We start from the raw sequence: 26,822 nt of genomic DNA, 5'->3' as shown, positions 1-26,822 counted from the left end.
AAAATACATACATGCTGAACAGAAGCACCATGCTCTATTCCTGAACCATAAGGAATGAGATCATAACAGCTCCCTAAGAAGAATTGAAGCACTCCAAACTGATGCATGCCTGACTTCTCATTTGAAAGCTACAACACAAACACAAGGTGACAGAGTCTTGAGATTTTCCACAGTTAAGAGCATTATATTTATTCCAAAGTAAGAAAATATAACATACCTTAAGAGACACCCTTTCTGAGCCACAAATTTCGGTATAAAAGGGGAATTAAAAAGTGAAGCAAACATTCAGGTTCCAAGATTTAAGTGGCGCTAAATATGTATCTCAACTGTGAAGAAAGTTTATTCAGACCCTCAAGACATTCAGAGCAAAAGGCTGGCAACATGTATACCGGATAGAATACAATCTAGGAACTGGGACTATTTACCTTGCATAACAACTTTACAATAATGTAAACTTTCTTCTTAAGATACTTCTTTGACAAAAATTCATTAAGCAATCATTTTAATGGAGAAATCTCAAAAAAAATCTACTACTTCCTAAAATTGCAATTTAGTTTCAGAAACAACAGTTGCCAGATTGCTCAGCTAGCAAAGAAACAAAATATCTAACACACTACTATACATGGGGGTGCACATCTGACCTCAAATGCCACATGAAGGCCTTTCAGATTATATGAAATCTTAAGTGCATGAAGTTTTCACTGGCAAACAGATCCCGGTAAGTACCATAAAATAAAAATGATGCAATCAATAAGTCAAGAAAGCTTCAGGAAAGACAAACCAAAAGGCACTTAAAGGTAAACGTAATTTGTTATAAGTGAGATATAATCTGGAGCACATAAACAGCAAAGATATTTATTTTTTTCTTTCCCATTAACTAACTTCTTTAAATAAGTATACAAAAAGAATGGGCTTAATTACAATTGCCAATAGCTGGAGGCATAAGTTATATTGGCAGGTTTTCCCCCAGCAACAGCACAATCATTCTTATCTAAATAGTTGAATAATCCATGAGAATATACAGTATACTGTCTTTCAAAGCTTCATACTCAACTCTGAGAGGTCATCCATAGGTATGTCAAGGCCCGCTAAATCTTGGTCTTGCAAATTGTCATCATCAATGTTCAACCAAGTACTTAAATCTTGAGGCCCACCGAAGTCATTCACTACACCTAGTTCTATAGATTCTAATTCATGCAACTGCAAGTTTGTAATATCTAGTGGCTCCTTTATCTCTTTAGATGGATCCTGAGGAATGTCACCGTGGGACATCAATGCTATGCCTCCTTTCGCATTGCTGCCATTGGCAACCACTTCACTAGAACCTCTGGGTGAATGGTATTCAGCATGAATTGTTTCTGTAAACTTGTTAACAAATCCATTTCCTGAAGTTAGTAGCTGTACTGTCTTCTGCTTCGGCTTTGTTTTAGCTTTACGCTCTCCCTTAATGTTACCGAGTAATGTACGGCTGGCTTTCGAGACAGAATTTCTGCCAGATGTATCTTTATCCCTTTCTCTCTCACTTCTCTTTCCTTTTGCTCCACCCACTTGAGTATTACCCAGAGCTGATACAGCTCTCGAGGAAGCACTGCCACCAACATCATCAAGCAGCACTTCCTTCTTCTTCCCTCTGTTATATATGGGTCCAGTTTTGGCAAAATCCTGGTCAGATTGGTAAGTGAGATTACTAAAAACATCAAATGAACTGCTGCCAGTTTTATCACTACGAAGATCAAGCTGCTCAGATATACTGGGGAAGGGCCCTGTAAAAGCAGAAAACCCATATATCAAATACAATCAAGCTAGTGCAAGATTTTTTTTTTTTTTTTTGATAAGCTAGTGCAAGAAGTTAAAACAAAATACTAAAAAAAATGGAGTTTGGAAATAGAAATCCACATCACAAAGAGTGGTCGAGATCTCTATAAATGGTCCCTAATCAAACAAATCCACCCTTCAATTTCCAGCAGAATGGGATGAACATACTAGACAAATTGCCAAAAGTACATATGCCTTGAAATCAGAAACAAGTAGAGCAGTCACAAACCTGATATCCTTGACTTCATTTGAGATTTTTGAGTTTCACAAGGCAAACTTATAGCAACTTCAGAGTCAAAGCAACTCATAGATTCTGCAGCATTGCCATGAGAAGGTGCAGCAAGAATGACATCTCGAAGTGAAGGCTCAGTAAAGCAACTCTTTCCTGTGTCTTCAAATTTCCGACATTTACAAAGGGTCCTCTTCGTAAAAGCCAAGGCAACTGGTTTTGAAACCCTAGTGACCCCAAATTTTGAAGCACTACTTCCTCGAGTGGCCTGTCAATATTAGCCAAAGGCGAACCAATGAAACACAGCAATGCATCATATAATTAGAAATTGCAGAAGGCATATGCTGAGGCACTTTTGGATTGAAAAACATCACTTGTAGTGTTAGTAGCTTTAGTTTAAAAGAATACTTCCCTACCCCACTGACCCACTCTATGTCCAAAAAGAAAGAGAATATATGAAAAATTAACAGTTTGAATAGCATAAAGGTCCTAAAGTTTGCCTTCAATTTTGATACATCATTAATGAAAAAATAAAATCTAAATAGTCCGAAGGTAGATCAGAAATGAGTTAAATTTTTTGAGATCATTTGTGTACACTGCATTTCCCTAGCAGAGCACTAAACATATTCTAGCTTACTACATGATCAACACCTAACTTCTAGGTAAAACAACAACAAAGTAATCCAAATTAATAGAGTCACAAAATATAGGACTTTCCATGACGAGCTCCACAGTTGATTTTCTGTTGTGTTGGTGTTAGAAAACTAGCGGTCTAGTGGCATGGAAAGCCGTGCCCTCTTGCTTGATGTCATTTGATTGACTGGGATAACAGGGCATTCAAAGGAAAGGAAGAATCCAACGGACATATCAAAATGGACTTTCTCAAGGCTTTGTTTGATTGGGTCTCAATTCGTCCTTCATTTGCAGCATTACGTTCTCTCTCAGAGTGCCTTGATCCTCTAAGCTTTAGGATTTAAAGCATATTTTTTCATTCTTTCTATTTTTTTTTTTTTTTTTTTGATAAGTAAATAAAGTTTCATTCTTTCTATTTTCTTACCCTTTATTTGTTTATTTATATTTTTTTGGGGTCGGCAGCCTTCATAAACATCCTACATACTTGCTTTCTGCCCTTTTAAGCGCCATGTATGATATTATTAACTACCATAACATATACATAGGTAAATCAAATTTGAAGAAACAATAATGAAAACACACACAGACACAAAAAGTTACCAGCTGCTTTTTGTAAGCCAACTCAACAAGTCTGTCCATTGCAACCTGCTCAAGGTCCCTGCAAATAAACCACACCACATCAACCGCCAACATAATACAAAGAGATAATTTAACATTGACGCTCTACTGAAAACGTTAAAGGTCTAATATCTAAAACAGATTTAAATTACATAATATCCTACCGTTCTTCCATTTTCCTGCCCTCCTCAATTGCTTTAATAATTTTGTTCATGTGCGCATTCCTTTTAACAACCTACAGAATCAGTCATATATAGAACAAAACACACATTTAGGAAAATATTGCTAGAAACACTTCTAAAAAAAGCCAAATAAAATTCCAAGAATAGAATTGATCAAACAAAATTGCAAGGACATTTCTCTCACGGAAACAATAATTAAAAAAAATGTACTCCGTCCCAACTTAAGTGTTCCACCTTTCCTTTCTAGGATGTCCTAAAATAAGTGTCGACTTTCTAGAAATAGAAGCTCTTACTTTCCTTTTTTTCTTTTTTGATACGTAATTGGCCCCAAAAGGAGGGGGAATGAGAGATTCAAACTAGGGTCAAGCTTCATGAAACAAAGGTCACCCCTAGCCAATTGAGCTACCTCTTGGGGTCCTAATTTCTTATTTTTACCATAACATTTCTTAAAAAGAAAAATCAAACAAGATTCTCATTAAAAGTTGTGCCACCTCTAGTTTATATAAAGGACACTTTAGGAAGATCCCTATATATTTAACTATTTATTAATAGCCACATCATTGCCTCTAATGTGATGTTTTAGCCTCTGGGTTTTGTGGGCTGGTTTTGTAGGGGTCTTTGGGTTTCCTTATGTTTTTGGGTTTTTTGGGTGTTTTTCCTCTCTCCTCTTGCTCTCTTGTTTTGGTTTCCTCTTTGTATACTTCATGTATGCTTAGGGGTGCCTTTTACACTTTTTATAAAATTCTCTACTTACTTATCAAAAAAAAATTTGCACAGACCACATCCTCAAGCTTTTGCTTAAATGTTGTGAGATATAATAAAATTTGGAATATTAGAGACATCCAGAAAGAGTAACACCCATGAAACATAACCTGTTGGTGATGTTCCTTCCGTAATTTGACAATATCTTGATTAATTACGTCATCCTCTCCATCTGCCAGATCAGGCTGTGACAAGGGACCCATAAAGGAGGTTAAGCGCAAGGGCACATGTCCAACAATAAAGAGACCCATATAAAGCAATTGGTAAAGAAACGGCCCAGAACAAAATAAATATATAAAAGAAAAAGGGGGCTGAAAGAACTAAATGACAAAACCCTTCCAGCTGACTGGCAAACTTCAGCGCTGCAATGTCATTGCTTATGTAAATTAAATGCTCACCACTGTTTCTGGATTTAGGCCAATACTCTGCAGCTCCAGAAACAGTTTGTCCTCCAGAGACATTTGATCATATGGGCAGCCAATGGAGGAAATGCCAGAAGCATTTGTATGTTCAGCTAGCGGCCTGTCAACAAGATATCTGGAAAACGATGGATACATCCCATTATTGGAATGCATAAATCCATGATCTCCTTGGAATAGATCATCATTTGATAATTTACTGTGGATGCCTGTGCCCCTGGTGAAGTTAGTTCTCCCATTACAAGAAAATTTGTTGACAGCACATTGCTTCTGAGTTTGAAGATCCAAAATGGACTCGGAATTAGATTCAGTCCTGACCCTGTTGGTATGATCAACACCAACAGGTAGACAAGTATCATTAGGAGAATCATCTCTGTTATATTGGAAACACATATCTCTTTCTCCATTGTTTTCTTCAAATTCTTCAGTTTCATCTTCCACAATCAGAGCTGACAACACTCTTTGGTAGAATGGTGTTACGTTTTTCGTCCTCTCTAAATCAATTATTTCAAAATTACCAATATCCTGGCCATGATCATCTAAACCGCCAATCTTAGTCATCCCATTTGACACAATTTGTTCTTCCAGGACCCTCTCTTTTTCTCCAGAATCAGGAGCTTGAGAGGAACAATTCTTTCCAGTCACAGGCTCAACCTAAGAAAACACAATAACTTTAGAACTACTACTCGAAGAACCAAAAAAGTTTTTAGAAATAAGAATAACTTGTCCTCCAAAGGTGTGTTTAGTTTATATTTTGAAGATTAATGAGACGGAGATATAAGCTGCCCAACACTTAGTGAATACAGATAAGAATGTTGAGGCAAAGTAAGACGTACAAGAATAAGAAAAGCTGATTGAAATGGAGAATATAATCAATTGGACTCATGAATAGCACCTAATAATGTGAGTTAGCATGATAGACCTGTACAAAGAAATTAAACTCCTGCTGTTATATATCAGAGAAAATGTTTGTTGACAAAACCTAATGGTATCTAACACCAGGATATGATTTTGATTGATGTTACATCCCATGAAGATCAAACCATTGTGTTTATATAGAAATGTAATTCCCTTCATGATATCAGTAGACATTGTTGAATGGAGGATCAATTGAAGATTTTTTTTTTTTTTTTGATAAGTAGGATCAATTCAAGAATTTCATGAAGCATAAGACTACTATCACTCCTTATGGAACGATCTTTTGCTAACAATAAATTACGAGGATATCTTTCTAAATGGATGGATTTTACCCTTAAAGTTCATTGAAAAAAATGTACTGAATTATTTCCAGCAGAAATCCGAACACCCTTTTATTTATTGCACAGGGTTGTATAAAAAACCAAGTCATATTGATGTAGCACAAAATAGCCACAATACCAAATTTGATGTAAGCAGCAGCACGGGGACATTGTCTACACTTAATTAGGGTAAACCGTAGGGAAAGACTGTAGCTTTGAGGTACTGAAAGAAGGAAGAAGAAGTAGCAGGCTTATGGTTCAAATCAGGTTAAGAAAGATTGAATTTTGAAGGGTTTCAAGGGGCTGGAAAAAGGAATAAGGCTACAGGATTTTTCTTTGATGAATAATAAAAATTTTATACAAAAGAAGCAAGTTTCTCGTACACGAAAAGTATACAAGAGAACCAAATCTCTAACAGCTACTACAATCTAGAAAACAAATCAGATCTACCAATTCCCTGAAGGAAAGTTAGGAACATGAACAATAGCCCAATCTAGAAGAGATCTCAGATAGGGGGATTTAAGAAGAGGCACATTGGTCTCGCTATCCTCAAAGAGCCAACGATTCCTATTTCTCCAAATGCTTCACATCAAGAAGGCAGGAATAACTTCTCAAATAGCTTCTCTAGGATGTTCATACCCAAAAAATTTCCAACCATGGAGGAGCTGAAGAATGTTACCAGGCAAGACCCAAGAAACCCCAAAACTGTTAAGAAATAAGTGCCAGATGTCAGCAGCATACTCACAATGAAGGAAGAGATGAATAATAGTTTCTTCATCCTTCTTACACAGACAAAACCAGTTATAAGGCTACAGAATTTTATCTGGTAGTAGGTATTTGAAGGGAATTATGGTTGAATTATGATTGTTTGTATTAGAGATTTGTGGTTAAAAATATTAGGTAATTTAGGGTTTCAAATTGGGTAAGAAAGGAGATTTGGTTTGGCGGTAAACGAAGGAAGAGAATTCAAATTGGGAATTGGTAAGGTTTTTATCCTATGAAATTTAACTATAGTAGATCTGGTTTTGTGGGTTTGGAGGCAAATAAAAGGTGGGTGTTTCTAGGATTTTTATCCTATGAAATTTTGGCTTCTAAGGGTGGGAAATCAAGGTCAGATTGTACAGTTTGAAGGCTGGATGAATTGCTGGAGATCTAGGAATCACACCTAGTTTTTCAAAGTATTTCACATAGGGTTTCCTAAGCATCACACCTTACAGAAGGATTGCATTACGCAAACCTCAAATTCAGAGGGAGAAGAAGAGGCAAAAATAGGATTATATCAATGTTTATAGAAAACTAAACCTAACCCTAATGAGACTTGGGCTCTATAGGCTTTGATTACTATGCCCAAACTAAAATAACTAAAAGAACACACAAATATAATCACAAAAACACCATAAAACCCAAAATAAAATCTAATGGATCAAAAATACAACTTATGCCCACAAATTAAAACTACAAAAAAATACACTTCTCTCCTAAAACTAAATTAAAATAAAACCATCTTCTTGTATGCATCACTCATTTTTTTTTTTTTTGATTTGGAGGGGGTCAGAGGCACGTGAAGGAAGGGGGGGAGGGGGGGGGGGGGGGGGGGGGGGGAAGCTCTGGTAAGATGGGCATGGATATGTCCTTAACTATTTGAAGATTCTCTCAACAAGCAATTATCTGCACTAAGACACCAAAATATTGTTGCCATGGCCAAGGATAACAACCTTTCATGATTCTCTTCTGTAGATTTCAGTTGATGCAAATAACAAGATAGGCAACAGAAAGTATGAATGATAGACCACTTGAAACTAATTACAATATATAACCGAAAGTAAGATTCAAAACATCTTTTTTAGTTCTGATTTCTGGTTACCACTTGCTGCTTCAAGTAGGACGCATCCACCAAGCTGATAGAAGCAAAAATTGGTTCCATTTTCTTCCAGAATGAACTTGAACAGGCATGATCTGAGAAAGTAAGCAATTTTTTCTTTTTTTAAATACCCATAGATGAGAATAATACATTTAGGTACATCTTTCAAATGAAAGCAAAACAAAATCGAAGGTCAAACACATACAGCTGGCATTACAAGCAAAATTGGCAGCTGCTAAGAGTTCTTCATGATCATCATCTGATTCACCTGGAACATCATAAATAGTAGTATATCATTGCAACACAGGAAAAAAAAAAAAAAAAAAAAAAAAGCTATGAAAGCATTCTATCTCTTATTTTATTTTTTTCAACTGCAGATCACAGTAATGAGAACTACTATGATTTTGGAAATAACAATGGGAACCATGTAGAGACGAAAATGTAATCTTTATAGAAATGTATACCACAACTAAAATCTACACATATGCACAGAGACAAATATAGATGAACACCCAAATGGAATACAAGTTTCCACAGCCTTCTCAGTCGGAGTTATTCAAACCGAACCCAACTGGAGTCCAACTGGCAAAAATGTGAAAAAAAAACATATTTAAAGTTTGGTATTTTAATACACTGGATGTGCTAAGAACCAGTCAAATCGAGTCCAACCCACCAGTTTTAGAGAAATCCTGACAAAAACTCGCATGAATTTTTAAAATTCAAATTTCTGTAGGTATGAGTACTTGAACCTTCACGTGCTTGTCAAGACAAGAACAAGATGCAGAGCGACACTTAGACAGGTAGCTGCTTTAGTCATAATTGCACTAATTGCTTTGTTCCTTTTTTTTTCTTTTAAATCAGCTATTACTGCCTCATATACTCGTTCACTAAATTTTGAGTTCAATAATTATACATCATTTAATTTAAATCAAAAAATAAATGAATGTATGACAAATCTGAGAAGAAAAAATGTAATGAAAAACTAATAGAATAATAAACGCCAAAGTAAAACTAATAATTTTATACCTTTCTGTTTTAATTTCAATTTTCTTCAATGGTCGATCAATTTAATAACAAAATATATTTAAGCCAATGGTTCAACCATTGTATTGACAGTTGAACCAGTGACCTGATGACCCGACCTTTGCCAATGTTAATGTACTTATAGTTCTGATAACTATGCCTACAGTAACATTAATTACAAAACATGTTCACCCAAATAACCAAACCTTAATGGTCTAATTAGTTAATAGTAAATATAGAAAAGAAAATAATCAAATTTTTGGATTTCAGATTTCTCATTATTTCGGAGCTCTAAAAACTAAACTTCCCCTCAGCAGAGCTAAAATATTTTTTTCCCTGTTAGTTATACTTCACCCAAATGATGAATAGGCCAAATTTCTTTTCAAAACCAAAGTTCCTGCCATGCCAATTCAGCTATCATATTCAATCAAAGGGCTCCGTCACTTAATAGAGACATTCGAAAGAGTCTCCCCAGGGGTCTCCCAGGAGCCCACCTCTCCACTGCATCTGGGCAAATCATACCATACTGCTCATTGATTGACTAGCGCACTCCAGCGTCCCTTTTTCTATCCACAGCAGATTCCACATGGAGACAAAGATTTGTAGGAGAGATACCAAAGATAAACTTTACCCACATGTGCTTCTCTCCATTACTTTCCTTCTCTTAGAATGGTTGAATTTATTAATTACAATTCACATGCTGCCAAAAAAAATTCAGAAAATAAAAGAACCAATTTTCTTTTTCAAAAAAAAAAAAGGTAAAAGAAAAGATTAGGTTGTGGAAGAAAATGTTGGTCTGGTCCGCCACCATGGCCCTCCTGACCACTTTTTCTTCTTCCTTTAAAAGTCTAATTCTTTTGTGAATTATATTTCATGTATCTCCCACTCTCATAACATATTTAGAGATAGAAAGCTAAAGGTTGGACATTGGTTTTGGCAAAGCTCTTGACTGCTACAAAAAGCTGCTACAAAAAAGACCTATAAGCACCAACTTCTACAGGCTACCATCATTCAAGCAATTGCTCTGCAGACCCACATCATTCAGCACCACGACTCTCAACCACCATGACTGAATTCTGCTATCATCACGACCAAATCCCACCATGATCAACAAGCTCACCACATTTCATAGTTACCATCAAACTACCACCACTTCAAACTGAACAAACTTCACCGTCACCACCATACTCCCGTCAAGCCCATCTAAGCCATCTCCAATCAACTTAGATGCTCCGAATTCAGAGCCACCCATAGGCACCAACGCCAACATTTCTCAATTATTCTATTGTCATGAGAAATAGAGAGGTGAACCAAAGGAACTCTCTAGTACCATCCATGCTATATTGATCAAAGGAGTTTTTAAGGGAGTGTCCACGGCTACTTGATTCACCGTAGGTGTAAGTTGTAGAAGAGTAAGGAAGGTTGATTGATCTCCCTTAATTAAACCCATAGACCCACAATCGCAGCCACCATAATCCCATGGGGGGGAGACTTCAATGTAACGCGCTTTCCCAGTGAAAGATCTGGCGAGGCTCGTCTTTGTTCTGCTATTACATATTTCTTTGACTTTATAGTTGATTAGGGCCTCATGGATCTCTCTCTTGCTGGTGGCTCCTTTACTTGGTTGGTTTCTCATGATCCTCCTGTGTGGTCTAGAATTGATCGTTTTCTTGTTTCCCATGATTGGGAAGTCCGGTTTCCCTTGGTTTCTCAAAAGAGGCTTTCTCGCATTTATTCAGACCACTTCCCAACCCTCCTTGATTGTGGTGACGTTTCAAGAGGGAGCAGGCCCTTCAAATTTGAAAACATGTGGCTTAAGGTAGAAGAGTGCTTGGGTCTGGTGAAACAATGGTGGGATTCTAACTCATTCCAAGGTTCGCCTAATTTTGTTTTAGCTCGTAAGCTTAAGGCTTTGAAGTTGGATTTGAAGAAATTGAATGAAGAGGTGTTTGGCAACACAAAGAGAAACAAGAGGAAGCTTATTGAAGATCTTCAGGCCTTTGATGTTACTGAAGAAAGTAGGGCCTTATGGGAGGAGGAGCTTTTGAGAAAGGCTGAGTTTGTCAGAGTATTAGACTTATGGAGCAGGTGAGTTGGAGGCTGAAATCTAGGGTGTTTTGGTTAAAGGAAGGTGATAAGTGCACTAGATTGCATTTAATTCAGGAAAAAAGTAAAGGGAAGAAGCCTTTATCTCATTTGGAGTTGTCTATGGCTTGCTCTTTGTATTTCGGGGAAAAGGGGGATAGATCTACGGCTTTCCTCTCTGCCCTTGATGAGGAACATAGGCGATGGGATATGATTGAAGATTGTGAGCTTTAGGGGCTTAGGGGCTTAGGGTTGGGTGGTTTTGTGGGCTGTTCCTTGTCGGGTCGGTTGTGAGGCTGTTGCTTCTTGTATACTCCGTGTGTACTAGGGGCGCCTTACGCTGTTTTTAATAAAATTTGCAATTACTTATCAAAAAAAAAAAAAGTGCACTAGATTTTTTCATTCCATAGCCAACTCAAATAGAAGGTACAATTCTTTGGAGTCCTTACTAATTGGCGACACTCAATCCTCTAATCACACAGAAATCAGTGTGCACACTGTCAAGTTCTAGCAAAAGCTTTTTATCGAGCAGTGTAAGTGAAGGCCTTTGGTGGATGGTATCTCCTTTGATTCTATTTTGGAGATAAGGCGTCAGGTCCTAATGGCTATTCTATGGCCTTCTTCCAAGCATGTTGGGATGTTTTGAGGGGGGACATTATGGAGGTGCTTCGGGATTTTCATGATGGAGGTTTTTTTGAAAAGAGCCTCAATGCTTTGTTCATTTCGCTTATTCTGAAAATTCCAGGTGCTATTGCTCTCAAAGATTTTCGACCTATTAGTCTTGTGGGTGGAATTTACAAAATCATTGCCAAAGTCTTAACAAATAGATTGAATACGTTTTTGGAAGTCATTTCCAAATCTCAAAGCGCCTTTGTCAAGGGGAGACAAATTCTTGCTCCGATCCTTATTGCAAATGAATGTCTTGATAGTAGATTAAGATCTGAGGAGCATGGCGTCATGTGTAAAGTGAATCTGGAAAAAGCTTATGATCATGTATATTGGGATTTTCTTTTGTATGTGTTGAGGAGGTGTGGTTTTGGGAGGAAATGGTGCTCTTGGATAGCTCAATATATATCCTCTGTGAGATTCTTAGTGTTGGTAAATGGTTCTCCTAATGGTTTTTTCAGAAGTTCTCGTGAGGTGAGGCAAGAGAATTCTCTCTCACCCTTGTTGTTTGTTTTTGTTATGGAGGATTTGAGTCGAATGATTTTTGCTGCGGTCAGTAGGGGTATACTTGAATGCTTCAAAGTTGGCAATGCTACTTTCTCTCGTTTGTTGTTTGTCGATGATCCTTTGATTGTTTGCAATGCTCGTCCTTCTCAGTTGCCCTATCTTAGAAGTCTCTTTCTTCTGTTTGAAGCTGCCTCAGGCTTGAAGGTTAATTTGGCCAAGTCAAACTTAATTCCTGTGGGCGATGTAGATCAAGTGGAAAGTTTAGCCGATATCTTAGGGTGTGGGGTTGCCATTCTGCCGGTGAAGTATCTAGGTCTTCCGTTGGGAGCTTCTGATAAATCTATTCATACTTGGGACGGTGTTATCGAGAAGATTGAGCGTCGGTTGGCCAGCTGGAAAAGGTTATACCTTTCCAATGGAGGTTGAGTCACCCTTATCAAGAGTACCCTTGCCAACTTACCCACGTATTTTTTGTCTCTTTTTCCTCTCCCGACAAGTGTAGGTGCTCGCATTAAGAAGCTACAACGAAACTTTTTATGGGGAGGGATTGGTGATGAGTTCAAATATCACTTGGTGAGTTGGTCTAAGGTTTGTAACCCAATTTCAGAAGACGGGCTGGGTATCAAAAATTTGGTGATGTTCAACCGGGCTCTGTTAGGCAAATGGTTGTGGCGTTATGGGGTTGAGAGAGAAGCTTGGTAGAGAATTGCAATGGATTCCAAGTTTGGCAATTTATGGGGAGGTTGGTGCTCCTTAGAGCTTGCAGGTGCCTTTGGGGTGGGCTTGTGGAAGAACATCAAGAAATGGTGAGAGAAATTCCTAGGCCTTTCTAGATTTGAGTTAGAGGATGGGACTAGGACCAAATTTTGGCATGATCTGTGGTGTGAGTATACAGCTCTTAAGGAAGCTTTTCCTGTTTTATTTGGAATTGCTCGTGAGAAGGATGCTTCTGTTGTGGATAATTTGGAGCTCTTGGGTGGTTCCAATCAATGGAGCATGAGCTTTTCTAGAGAAGCGCATGACTGAGAAGTGGATGTCTTTGCTTCTTTTTTCCAGGTGTTGCACTCAGTCAATATAAGAAGAGGTAGTGAAGATAGGTTGTGATGGGTCTCCTCCAAAAAAGGCTTGTTTAAGGTCAAGTCTTTCTTTAGCTCTCTGGCTTGCTCTATGGAGAGTCACTTTCTTTGGAAGAGTGTATGGCGGACTCAAGCTCCTATGTGAGCGGCTTCTTTTGCGTGGTCGGCGGCTCTAGGTAATATCCTTACAATGGATAACCTCAGGAAGAGACATGTTATTTTGGTGGATATATGTTGCATGTGCAAGCAAAACGGGGAATCGATGGATCACCTTCTTCTTCATTGCGATGTGGATTACGCTATGTGGAGTGCTCTCTTTACTCGTTTTGGTTTGTCTTGGGTTATGCCTGACAGTCTTTGACTTGTTTGGTTGCTGGTGGACGTCTGGAAGGCCGAGTGCTGCGATTTGGAAGATGGTACCGACATGCCTTCTTTGGTGTGTTTGGAAGGAAAGAAATAATAGGTGTTTCGAGGATTTAGAGAGATCCTTGGAGGATATTTTAACTTCTTTTTTTCATACTTTGTATCTTTGGACGGCGGCTTTTGTGTCCCCCCCCCCCCCCCCCCCCCTTTTTTAAGTAAGAAATGTTTTATTAAAAAGCGTAAGGTGCCTCTAAGTACAGAGGGAGTATACACATGAACAACCAAACCAACCCACAAAAAGAAGCCCAATCAAACCCACAAGGAGCAGCCCACAAAAAGAAAAAAGAACCCAAAACAAACCCTCAAAAACCAAAAACCCTCAAACCCGAACCCTTAGGAAGCATTTCCTACTACCGCACATGAGCCTTCCCTTTCCTATGCCGAGTGGATGCACTTGCATCACCGTAGCTTATGGAGCTTACCAGATTCAAAATCTCCCTCCTGCCTCTGGACTTTGAACGTGCAACCTTAACTTCCCGCAGAAAGTCCTCTTCAAAGGCATCTAGAATCGCCAAGAACGGATCCTCATTCTCAGCGGTATCCACCTCCCAATCCAAAGCCATGCTGGGAGGAAGAGCACCCAAAGGGTACGGGGAATCACCAGCTTCCCCATCCCAAATTTCATCTCCTTACTCTCACACAACTACCTCCCCAGACAGATCAAACCCTACTAGCCACTTCTGAGATTAGGACAAACCATTTACCCTGAATTCATTGTCCTTTTCAAAGATTGGAGTCACGCAACCACTCAAAGGGGAGGGAAACCCTATCACCCCATCTTCCTTGACATCTAGAGTCAATGACGACACAACCGACTCTAACAGCGAGGAATGAGGAGTAGAAACTTTCATAGCCAGGCTCAGGTTGAGAAACTCCCTCCGAAGGAAACCTTTCTTCGAAACATATGGCTTAACTTTATCCTTCACGGAATCTGCTACTCTCGCAGAAACCTTCACTAGAAGCACTGCAACTGCTTCCTCCTCTGTAAAATTGACAAGCAACCTCATTGCTGCCACAGATTCTGCTAATAAGTCCTCATCCAACTACACTGAACGACCTTCCCTTGCCTTCCGGTAGTATTTTTGAAAAGGCTTAGAAATCGGTGATACAGAAAAAGAAGCACGAAGCTTCTCACCCAACTAAGCTGCCCCTGAAAGATGTGAAGGGCCAAAGATGAGCGGATAGATAGGCGCCCCAGACTCCGACATCACGGGAAGCGAGAGCTGAAGCTGTTCACCCAATGCTGCCGCCCCTAGAAAATCGGGCCCAACAACAGCAATGCCTGGCACCAAAGGAAACACCTCAAAACCTGGATGGACCTCAGAAAAAGCTGGACCAAAGACTTGCACAGAAGGGATAAACGTGCTAGGGAAAGAAAACGCAAATGCATGCGTAGACGGGGAAGAAGTGGCGTGCACAGACGACGCTGGAGCAAAAGAGTCCCACCCAAAAAACGCCGGAGTCGATCCTAGTCCAGAGTACGACTGGCCGGGACCAAAGAGGGAACCTGGAAACGCCGCCGAAGACTGCAGACCAGGAAACGCTTTTGGAACTATGGCCGCCGAAGACGTCGCCTCCGAGAAGAGGAGAGAGATTTGATCAAATCCCAGACTTGGACTCGAACCTAGACCTGAGACCCGCCCCACATCCGCACCATAAACCAATGAGGGCTCAAGACCCGAATCCACAGCAACCCTCATGGCATTGGGCTTAAGCACCAACCGACTAGACCCAGCCCGAAACTAGAACCCTATGAGAGCAACCTTATACCTCTTAATCACCCGGCCCGCCACAAAATTACCCATCCTACGTTTAAGCCTAAAAGAGGACTTAAAACCCAGTCTCTTCGAAAACCCACAAACCCAATCTAAAGCCTTGGAGAAGCGTCCAAATAGCTTGAGAAACTTTTTGAATGCCCCAGACTCTCCCAGCATTGAAGTGTCAACCTCAACTTTTGCATCCCTAGACACGCAAGCCGAGCTACATCTGAAGTCTCGAGCACTAAAGCGATCATCAACACGAAGGTTCTTAACCAAGGGACCAAACGTTTGCTTTTCCAGAGCAAAGCAATCCACCACCTGCCAAATCACCTCCATCTCCAAACCCAGCGGAAGAAGCTTCGCTAACTTGCACCATTCCACCACCGGTTGTGCTTCTTCAACCTCTGCCACACCCCGCAAACCCGAAGTCTGACCCAGAGGCCGGCAACCCATGACAGAGACAGTTGCTGCAAAGCGCACCACCTCTACGAACGACGAAAGTCCTGCTTCCTTTCCCAACTTATTCCCTGCCGGAGGACCACCAAAAGACGGAGACCCATCCGTGGCTCCAAGAAAGGCCAGAGCTTTGCTCAGCTCCCCAGAAACACGGCTCCAACCCCGCCCATCCCTCCCACGGCGTAAACCGCTACCTCCAAGAACCGACCGGACCTATTCTCACCTCTCTAAGTGATGGTCACCTTAGACCCCTCCTTAAAGGATTTGACGAAATCCTCACCCCGGGATTTCTCAATACCTCTTCCACTGTCAATAGCAGCCAAGTAATGCATCTCGTCCTCAAAATAGCAACCCCTAAGAACCCTTTCCTCTTTTCCTCCACCCGAAGCTCTGTTAGCCCTTTCACCACCGAAAAATGGAAGGATTTAGCCTCCACAAAGAACCGGGTCTCCATCCCCAACCGCAAACGGCAATCCTTACGGGGAACACATCCCTTTCTCGCTTTGCAGAGAGAAAGGGATGTACATGAGGGAGAGATCAAAGGCTATCCACCTCTGTTGTGTTGCTGGTGGAGAATGGTGGCAGTCACCTGGCTGTGTAGTGCTCGTAGGGAAGGAATCCCTTGCAGAAAAGGAGAGAGAGAGACAGAGAGACACAGAGAGAGAGAGAGAGAGAGAGAGAGAGAGAGAGAGAGAAAGGGGGGGGGGGGGGGAAGCTATCCACCTCTTCCACACTATTGGAATGCAACCATTTTCCACTTTAAAAAGCAATGTTCTCTAGAAAGCGCATTCATTGTGTCCCTTTTGTCACTTAATTTTGGCGATTTTCTTGTTCGTTTTTCACTTTCTAGTTATGAGCTTTCTCTTGTATACTTCCGATGTACTTAAGGGTGTCTTACGCTTTTAATAAGACCAGTTTATTTCTTATCAAAAAAAATAATCCCATATTTTCATTTCTTTTATATACTTCTATTTTTTAAAATTAGGTTCAGACGCTAGAAGCTTTATCAAGGCTTGAAAAGATTGAATGCTGATAGGTTTTAGGTCACATTAAGTAAAATGCAGATTTTCTCTAGCAGCATCTTATAATTGGGATTTTGGGAGATAGTGGTTAGGACTTTTAAGGTGGGAATAAGTCTGGAATATTTTTGTTGGTCTAGGTATATATATGGTGTACAAGGTCACGGTTCCTAAGCAGATAAATGCCAAGCCAATTACACCTAGGTTTCCAAAGCAATCCACCAAGGAAAGAATTTAAGGGTAGGAATTAGGATTTATGGTTCAATCAGGCGGAAAAGACTTAATTTGATGCTTGATATTTGGTCACTGGAAATTGGAAGAGCAACATGGTATGCGAAGTAATAGTTTAAGAAAATCGAAAGAGAGAAAACCTAGGCAAGCTCACTTTAAGCAGTCAAAACCTCCAGATAGTTTTCTTTATGAATAATTTGTTTTTTGAATTAAAAATCCTCAATTCTCACAATCACAACCTCAAGATAGTAAAATCTGCTGAAATTTTTTTGCATTATTCTCTGTCTTTCAAAATTTGTGACAGATTACATAAATATCTTCACAAAGAATATTGTCGACCCATTACCAACAAGGACTACGATTCCTTACTAAAAGCAGATAACAATAAGAACTACCATAACTAGGTTGGGAACTACTAAAATAAAGCAGGAAAATACTCCAAAACTTCAAATAAGATTCATGGGCCTCTCTTGTACAGCCAATTCCAGCAAATAGACAATTTACCAAATAACCCCGACTTAATAAAACTCAAGGAAACTTAATTATTAAAAAAAACACACACACACACACACAACAGCATACTTGCGCAAATAAACATAAAATAATACTTTTAGACCAAGACTTAATAGGGTTCTGACTAGGCCCCACATCAAATTTAGACAATATCTTTGTACTATATTGGTCTTCAAGCCTTCATTTCAAAGAGCTTCTCATTGCTTGCATAATTTTCTTTTTCTTTTTTCTTTTTTTTTTCTCAAAAATTTCCGAGAACATAAAAAAACCAATTGCTAGGACTACCAGAACACTGAGAATAAGTTCTTATTCTAACCTCCATATATATAAATTCATACTAAAGGTGGACTATTTTTGAGATTTTACCAGCTAAATCTGGGGAGCCGCCAATTGAAGTATGCCCAAGACGAGTAAAGGCCTTGCGATCAGACAGTTTCTTTAGAGGAGGACGGCCTGACTTACTGAAAATACATAGATTGAACATAACAATAATGAATTTTTTATGAGAGAGAGAGAGAGAGCTTTCATCCCATCAGCAAAGAAAAAATTTCAAAACCTTCCATTCTTTTCAGAAGCAGGCTTTGGGCATCTAGGCGGCTTTGTTGAAGCTGGAGTCTCCAGTTTCTCCCTAATTGGTGAAATGTTAGCCCTAGAAACCGATGAGCCCCTGCCACTCCTTCCTTGTTTCCGCTTACCATCTCTGGTTTCTCCCTTATTGAGTACATTAATCTTCTCTGTAAACAATACAGAAGGAACAACATTCTGAACAGAATTTACAGCTCTTTTGTCTACTTCAAAACTTCCAGACCCTTTATCCTTTGATCTACTTTCAAGATTTTCACCAGCACCAGATTCTTCACTTTCAGATAATCTGGCTGGAGATGAGACATTCTCATGTTTCACTCTAAAATGTTTGATGCCATTCCTGGCAAGAAGCAACCCATTGGTCCCAACAGAAGTTACTCTAGCACCTAAATCAGAAGGCAAACACGCTTCTGATGATGTCTGCAGCTCGTCACGGCCTGACACAGGAGACACCAGATTTGTTCTTCGGGTGCGAGAAATTTTTTGTGGTCTCTGACCAACCCATTGAGCCATGGGGGCAGAAGGTGATCCTGAGGGCACAGGACGCTTGCGATTGTTAGCCCCACTTGCAGAATGAAATTTGTTTATGCTTGGAGGTTGTTCACAAACTTCAAGTTCCCTAGAAGAGCAAAGAAGATTAGGAGATGAGCTTCCTGCCATTACAGGGCTAGACCGTGGTGCTCGTGGAGCCTTTTCCTTTGTTAATGGATTAGGACTGACAATAGAATCACCCTCACAAGTAGTTAACCTAAACACAGTCATGACAAATTAATCATTAGAATTCTAAAATAATACAACATAAAACTATCAATAATAATCTTAATGCAGCTTCAACATCTACTTATACAGGTCAGATACCAAACAATAATAAAAGATTGATCCTAAGGAGTGGAGACATACTTATTGTTTCCTTTTGCTATTTTTCGCTCTTTACTCAATGGAGAGGTTAAATCCCTTGAAAGAGTAACTCTGTCAAATTCATTCCTGGGAATCACACGAGCATTTGAACCAACAGGAAAGGAAGTACCATCTTTGTTAATCCCACTACTACCATTAAAGGATCCTGATCTGCGAGATATGAAGTTTCAGAATATTTATGTCACTCTTTTTTTCTTCAGATTGCACAAAAACAAGACATCGAATAAAGTCAACAAATATAAAACCGAAAACATAAACATTAAAAAAGTGGCCAACAATCCACATTGTAAATATCTACATTTTCAATAGAACTAGAGGAAACATCAAAGTTTACCTTTGCATATCGCAGCACATGATATTGCATTATTTATACACAAATGATGTATATAGTTCTGCATGATGCACAAGAGAGCACATCACTTTTCTCTTTTAGAACTTGATTTTAATCAACACTCAAACCAGTTAACCGCTAATATTTTTCCAACTGCTAAACATTCTCCTCAAATTACTGTAACTGTCAAAGATCCTCTTCAAATTCACTCTCTACCCTCAACAACAAAAAAAAAAAAAAAAAAAACCGGGGTCATTATCATTGTACATTTTTCAGTTGGAGATACCCCATCAAAACATATAATTATAAGATAAAATATTAGAATTTTAGGTCATTGACAGAAATTAAAAATTAGAAAATCAAGAATGAGAAAAATAAATAAGTCATGTTGTGACATAACCTTGTTGTAAACAAGGCAAACCAAGGTAGAATTATAAGTGGAGTTGTGTACTCCAGAAATTAGAAGTCTCCGTCAGATTATAGGTTGACTAATTGGCATTTAATATGTAAAAAGAATTGGAAAACCATGCTTCTTGAATCAAAACACACATGCTTTTCTACATCAATAAGTCAATAAAACAGAATATCAGGATCAAGTTTATAAATGAAAATATCATTCATGTCAATTTCAAGTACAAAATTAAAAGCATTCAAGTAATAACAGAGATCAACATATAAGTATATTGATAAGCTCCATCAAATACAATGATGCAAAGTGCGTCCACTTGGCATAGGAAAGGGAAGGCTCACGTGCGGTAGCGGGGGAATGCTTCTTGAGGGTTCGAGTTTGAGGGTTTTTGGTTTTTGAGGGCTTGTTGGGTTAATTTTTCTTTTTATGGGCTGCTTTGGCTGTTCCTGTGTATACTTTCAGTGTACTAACAGGCGTTTTCCGCTTTTATATATATATATATAAAATAAAAAATAAAAAAACATTTAAGCATGGCTTACGACTAAAAGCCACTGAAAGTTGTTTCCACCAAAACAAGATCCCAAGAAGGGGGAATATTAGTAGTAAAATAAGGATTAGTATAGTACGTAAAATAGCATTGTTGTCCCCAAACCTAAGAGGTAGTTAAAGCAACGTAATTTTACTATTAGTAGTACTTTTTTTTTTTTTTGTAAGTAATCAAAATTTCCTTAAAAAGGACAAAGACGCAACCCAGGTAGGTAGGAAGTATTCAAGAGATATACGTAGCCAAAAAAAAGAAAAAAGATGAAGAAAATTATGAAAGCTAGACATATTAAAGTAGTCAAAAGCAGCTATTCAATGTTAAAGAGTATATTGAAGACAAAAGAATTTAGTTCCATCATTGTCCTCTCGTAGTCTTCAAAACTTTAACATGCAAAAAGATTTAGGTAGGAAAGAACCATCTTTCACACTACTACACTTTGAAGATTGCCACATTGCCCTCTCCAACATGCAATGCAAAAAGATTGACCACTCGTCTAGGCATAACTCAAGATTGACACGAACTATCCCTCTAGGCGTAGGAAAGCTGGTCGGAGGATTTGTCAGGGATCGAACATGGACTCGCCGGAAGGGAGGATCCTTCCTTCCTCCTCCCTGGATGTTCCCTCCTACAAGTCTTTAATTCAGGAGAAATGTAAAGGGAAGAAGTCTTTGACTTCTTCGGAGTTGTCTATGGCATGCTCTTTGTATTTCGGGGAAAAGGGGGATAGATCTATGGCTCTCCTCTCTGCCCTTGATGAGGAACATAGGCGATGGGATATGGTTGAAGATTGTGAGCCTTAGGGGCTTAGGGGCATAGGGTTGGGTGGTAATGTGGGCTGGTTCTTGGGTGGTAATGTGGGCTGTTTTTGGGTTTTTGTGGGTTAGCTTAGGTTTCTCCTTGTATACTGCCTGTGTACTTAGGGGCGCCTTACGCTTTCATTTATAAAGTCTTATTACTTATCAAAAAAAAAAACTAAAAATAATATACCATAAGGCACTTGCAATCTCATAATGGAGTAAAAGATGATCCACAAACTCCCCACTTTAGGCCTGATTCAAGTGGTTCCAATTTTGTGTTTTGAAAAGTAGTTTTGAAAAAGTGAAATTAAAAATTATTGTCTGTAGAGTGTACGTCTGAAAATAATATTATCTGCGAGGCCAAAATCCAATGGCCACACAGTGTGCCGCACAGATCCAGCTGCCATGCAGTGGTCACTAGACAGATTGTTCCCACCAAATAAACTCAGCGACCACACAATTGTGCCACACAGAACCAACACCCATACAGTGGCCACTAGACATATTGTTCCCACAAATCTTACAGCCACGGAGTCGCCGCTAGATATATCTGACACTAATTCTTATTTTCTGATTTTTAAAACAATTTTAAATCTAGTTACTAAACATGCTTTCAAGAAAATAAACAAAAAAAATCCGTTTAGTGTTTTGAATATTGCTTTTCAAAAACATAAATTGAAAGGTGTTGTCTATGTTGAACCAAATCTGAAAACTTATTTGGAAGTCTGAAAAGTGTTTTCAGTGTTTAAAAAGCGAAAATTGAAAACTGAAAATGTTACCAAACAGGGTCTTACTTTTGTGTAGCAAATATTTTTCCTAGAAATTTGACAGAATCATAAACGGAAATCATATCATTCTTCTTGGATTCCATTGCCATTGTCAAACAAGAAATAATAACTCAAGAGAAAATTTCAAAACTAATGGCATCGCGACACTAAAACAAGTGCTTATACCTAAAACGTTGGACATCAGAAGATTGGAGAGCAGGCTCATTTTTATACTTATGATGCATCACTCGTTTTGGCTCTACTTCACCATCTATGGGTCTCGTAGAGACGGTGCCCACAGAACGTTTTCTTTTCATTTTTCTGTCCCACATCTCCCCTCCAACAGGCAATCGGCAAATCTTTTCTTCAATAGTATCAGAACCTTCACCGACATCTTTAAGCATAATATCTCTATCTTTTCCCATAAGCAGAGGCTGCCTCACAGAGGAATTTTTTCGACCTTCAGCCTAAAAAATTTAGAGGAAAATTTAAGATATTTGAGATATATTGCATAAAATTTCAAAAATTAAATGAGTACATACATTGAGTTATAGAGGTAGTTTGATAAATCAACCATTACTAGAGTAGCATTTTGCAATATATTTAATGATCTCTAAAGGTCAAAGACGTCATTGCGAACTGGAAAAATTACAATCATGTATTCTTTTGTACATCATTTTCGAGTTCTTTTTTTAATAAGATCAGTTTATTACTTATAAAATAAAAAATAAAAAAAAATCATTTTCGAGTTTTTTTAGCTGCAAGGTTGTTTCTCTAAAGGAAGATTCAATTAATCTTTCACGCTAATTGATTCTTGTTTAATTGTCAGCCATATGGTGTATCATTCATCAATTGCTATATTGTTGTGTAGCCTTCTGCTGGTGAATTTGACATGATTTCCTCTCCCTTGTCCTCTCCTCCCTTCTTTTCTAAAAGAGCAACATTTCTTCCTTGTTGCCTCTTCCTTTATTTTTTTGAAACAATTATAATTATTATCAGAGGACAACAAGAAGAAAAAGTAGAGGAAACCATACACTATGTTTTTCTATTGGTAAGTTAAAAGAGCATCTACTAAGTCTTAAACTCATGACCTCAACCTCCACTTTGTTCTAACAATGGGAAGAGGTTCATATAAGTTAGAGCTAATTGATAAGAAGAACATTTGCACCATACAGATGCTAAAACTAGAATGAACCAAAATTTGTAAGCTTTTATTGCAAAGAATATAAGAAAATTTTACAATAACATGAAAGGACAAAATTTTGTGTTACCAAATGAAGACACTCAAGAAAACCAACAAACTGCAACATGAAAAATAAAATGTAAAGGCCACAAATAAAGAACAAATTTCAAAATCTTGTTGCAGACAAACCTTTGTCTCCGCGACCGATGAGCGAACTCGCTTATTTAGAACCACATTTTTAGGCTTGTCCTCCATTTTTTGAGCCAGGAGGTATTTTGGAATTTGGGTTCCCGTCTTCAAGAAGTTTGACCCCCTTGATCTTTCATTTGTTAGCATATCACTCCTTTGTTGTTTCTTTGAGTTTAAAGCTTCGCAATACTTGTTCAATTTGTTTATGTAATCATCAAACTTCTTTATCCTACCCCTGACCAAAAATTGTTGAATCTTCAAGCAAAGAATGGCTATTTAAATGACAACATCATTACATTCTGGGTTCAGAATTACATAAAGGTTCATTTATATGCCACACAACACCAACAACAAGATATGTTCTAGTATATATGACCAGGGGTAAATAACCAAAAAAGAAAAAAGATTAACCTTGATCAATCGTAACTTCAGATATTTTTTTCAAAGATAGGCGTTTAGAACTTTGTAATAACGATGTAATTCTACAAATGTAGGATAACCTTGAGATCAAATTTGAATTTCAGAAAAATCTGAAATTACCTGGCCTTGATAGAGGCATCTCGTACAGTTGCTTTAAACCGTTTTAGTTCCTCTATAGCTACTGGAGGCAGAGGCTTTGAATGAGCAGCCCCAAAAATATTATCTTCCACAGTGCTCCCAAATGAAATCCCCAATACCCTCCTTAACTCACCTGATCGATATTTTTGATCCCCCATTGTAATAGGATCCAACATCAAACACTCGGATAGCGGGGGCAAATCCCCTGTTGACGTAGCACTCCCCCGGGAACTCATAGTGGAACCAAAAACACGACTCTCTCCATTCTCAGGGAAACTTCCAGACCTATCCAAACTGACACCTGTATAACTCCCCCTCTGCCCATTTGTATAGCTCCCCACAAATGCATATTCCTCAGGACTAGCTGAACACGACTCAAACCTCACATTTTCAGCCATCACCCAAACTCAATTGAACCAAATCAAATTGAGTGAGAGTTTCTCCTCAAAAACTCATTTCAGTGACTTGAGAAACTCCAAAGCAGTGACCTAATGCAACATGTTCAAGAACACGTCAAGAATCCAAACATAAGCACAAGAATAAATTCAAACATACTGCATTTGCAATACCCATGAGCTAGACTGAGTCTGGAACTCGTTTTTTACTCAAATTATATACTCCAACCACGTCCTCAGCATGTTCTATTCAATAAAGTAACAATGGGGTACAACTTTTGAAGGATATAGCAGTCATAAAGACCCTGTGATTAATTAATTAATTAACTAACTAAACTGGTCAGCTAAGAGAAGAAAAAAAATAATCCTATTGTACTTTAATTTTACTTTCCCAAGAAAAAGAAAAGGCTCAAGCTATGTTTGCAGCCGTATTCTTTGAGTGTTTTATGTTTTCAGTTTTGAAAAACACATTTTTATCAAATACATTAACAAACAACACAAAAAATAAAACACTTTTCAAAACAAAAGGCACAATATAAAAAATAAAATATATCAGATATTCTTGTAGGAATATTGACAAAATAAATGCTAAATTTTTGTAGGGGTATGAGCTAACTTGTTATTAAAAAAAATTAAAAAACAAAATAAAATAAATTGACTGTGTGACCACCTACTGAGGTGGTCACATGCCCATTCTCTTTTTCCTAAATTTTTTATTAGTAATAAGTCCACATGTAATCACAAAAACATTTTTTCAAATATAAACCCCACCAAAAAAAAAAACAGTTTTCAGTGTTATATCAAGTCAAAACACTTTTTTTAAAATTTATTAAAAAAAAAAAAAGATTTATCCGACTACACTTATAAACGTAGCCTCAGTTCAACTCAGTGAAAACGTAGTACATTAAGCACAGTCAAGCACGAGTTTTCTTTCTCAAGTGATATTCCAAACAAGCCAAAAAAGGGGACAATTCAAAATTTCATTCTCTTTTCTCTTCCCACATTCTCTCATAAACAGACGAAGCGCTTAAGCAATGCAAACAACTGTGAAACTACAATTACCAGAAAATCAAGGAAAGAAATAAAAAAGAAGCAGAAATCCAAAGGTTTAAAGCATATATAAACACTGACAATTCAAACACTTTTACACAAAAGAAATGCCTGAAGAATCGCATAATTCAGCAGAAACAAAGGCGCGAAGATTGAAGAATTTACAAAGGCCCTAAAAATTAGCAATCTTCGAAACCCTAACTCAAGCAAAAAAGTTATAGGGTTTCTCCAAAAAAAACCTCGAATTGCACCGACAGATACCCCTAAAATACCACAAAATTCAAGAGAGTATAGATAAAGAGAACCAAAACGCGCGACAGAGACGTACCGGCATTGACCGATCGAGCTAGGGATCGAATTGCACAGAGAGAGAGATAGAAGACCCTGATTCGGTGCGTTTTGGGCTCAAGAGCTGTCGTCCTGGAAATTCTCAGAGAGAGAGAGAGAGAGAGGAATTTTGGGGGTCCCGCAGAAATAGTAGAGTGAATACTAAAGTGAGTGAGAAACGCTTCTCTACCGCCAAAAGCACAACTTTTGGCAAACTTACTTACGTGGCAAGTGATTTTTTTAGAAATGATCCCTATACTCATTTTTCACAACAGCTCTACAATAATTTTATTTTTTCTTCCAACTGATTGTCAACCAAAACAAAAAGAAAACAAAATAAATAATAAAATATTACCAGTCACATCAGCTTATTGTGGGGCTGTTGTGAGAAATGAGTGTAGGGATCATTTCTCAATTTTTTTTTATTTTTTATTTTTTTGAAAAAAATCACAAAAGAGTTGGGGCTAGTTTGGCAAACTGTTTTGAGTCTTCCTCTATTTCTTTTCACTTCTTTCAAAAATATCAAATCAAAAACATTCTAACTTTTTTATACTTTTTATATCAAATCAATAATTTTATTATTATTATTCAAATAAAAAAATCCACTATAAAACAAAACTTTTTCACTTTTCTATAAAACATTTTCAAATTTTATATCACATCAATCACTTTTTACTATACAATACACAAATATTCTCCAACCCAATTCTATCCCCAACTCTCTCTCTCTCTCTCTCTCTCTCTCTCTCTCTCTCTCTCTCTCTCTCTCTCTCTCTCTCTCTCTCTCTCTCTCTCTCTCTCTCTCTCTCGCTCAAATCCCCCCCACCCCGGAAACCGCCGCCCCCTCTCTCTCTCTCCCTCTCGCTCAAATTCCCCCCCCGGAAACCGCCGCCCCCCTCTCTCTCTCTCCCTCTCGCTCAAATTCCCCCCCCGGAAACCGCCGCCCCCCTCTCTCTCTCTCCCTCTCGCTCGCTCGCCGGTCGAGCCCGTCCCTCTCCCCCAAATATCCCCCCCCCCGGCCAAAACGGTCGGCCCCCTCTCTCTCTCTCCCTCTCGCTCGCTCGCTCGTCGGTCGTCCCCTTCCCCCTCGTCGTTTAACCGGCGGCGTTGGTTCTCTCTCGGCGGTCGGCCACCCTCCACCGGGCCATCCTTCACCGGTGCTCTGTTTGTACTCTCTCTCTCTCTCTCTCAATCAGTGAATTTTTATGGGATTTGTCTGGGCTAGATTAAGCTTTTGAGATTGTGGGTATCTC

The 26,822-nt window shown here is 38.6% G+C and overlaps 1 protein-coding gene across 5 annotated transcripts; it reads right to left on the bottom strand.

Moving 5' to 3' along the window:
- Positions 1-839: 839 nt before the first annotated feature.
- On the bottom strand, positions 840-25,710 carry LOC133879612 (uncharacterized). 5 transcript variants are annotated; one of them, XM_062318237.1, is made up of 15 exons: positions 25,571-25,705; positions 23,780-24,285; positions 23,240-23,474; positions 22,054-22,334; positions 19,002-19,169; positions 18,073-18,849; positions 17,883-17,977; positions 7,963-8,025; positions 7,761-7,852; positions 4,638-5,312; positions 4,350-4,424; positions 3,460-3,530; positions 3,278-3,335; positions 2,045-2,312; positions 840-1,763 (listed from the first exon to the last, which is right to left on the bottom strand). In XM_062318237.1, exons 2-15 carry the CDS (start codon positions 24,193-24,195, stop codon positions 1,036-1,038), a joined length of 4,002 nt encoding a protein of 1,333 aa, XP_062174221.1. In that variant the 5' UTR covers positions 24,196-24,285; positions 25,571-25,705; the 3' UTR covers positions 840-1,035. The 5 variants fall into 5 exon arrangements, with proteins under 5 accessions (XP_062174221.1, XP_062174223.1, XP_062174225.1 ...); XM_062318239.1 differs by having other exon boundaries at positions 18,073-18,816; XM_062318241.1 differs by having other exon boundaries at positions 18,073-18,720.
- Positions 25,711-26,822: the final 1,112 nt, after the last annotated feature.

The sequence above is a fragment of the Alnus glutinosa genome, chromosome 10 (genome assembly GCF_958979055.1).
Source record: "Alnus glutinosa chromosome 10, dhAlnGlut1.1, whole genome shotgun sequence".
NCBI lineage: Eukaryota > Viridiplantae > Streptophyta > Magnoliopsida > Fagales > Betulaceae > Alnus > Alnus glutinosa.
This window is presented reverse-complemented; position numbering and strand designations above follow the sequence as displayed.

Coding starts and splice junctions, on each gene's coding strand:
- LOC133879612 (XM_062318237.1), bottom strand. CDS start 24,195: ATGGCTGAAAATGTGAGGTTTGAGTCGTGTTCAGCTAGTCCTGAGGAA. Junction 4,425..4,637: donor GCCTAAATCCAGAAACAGTG/GTGAGCATTTAA, acceptor CCCTTGTCACAG/CCTGATCTGGCAGATGGAGA. Junction 3,336..3,459: donor GGCAGGAAAATGGAAGAACG/GTAGGATATTAT, acceptor GTTTATTTGCAG/GGACCTTGAGCAGGTTGCAA.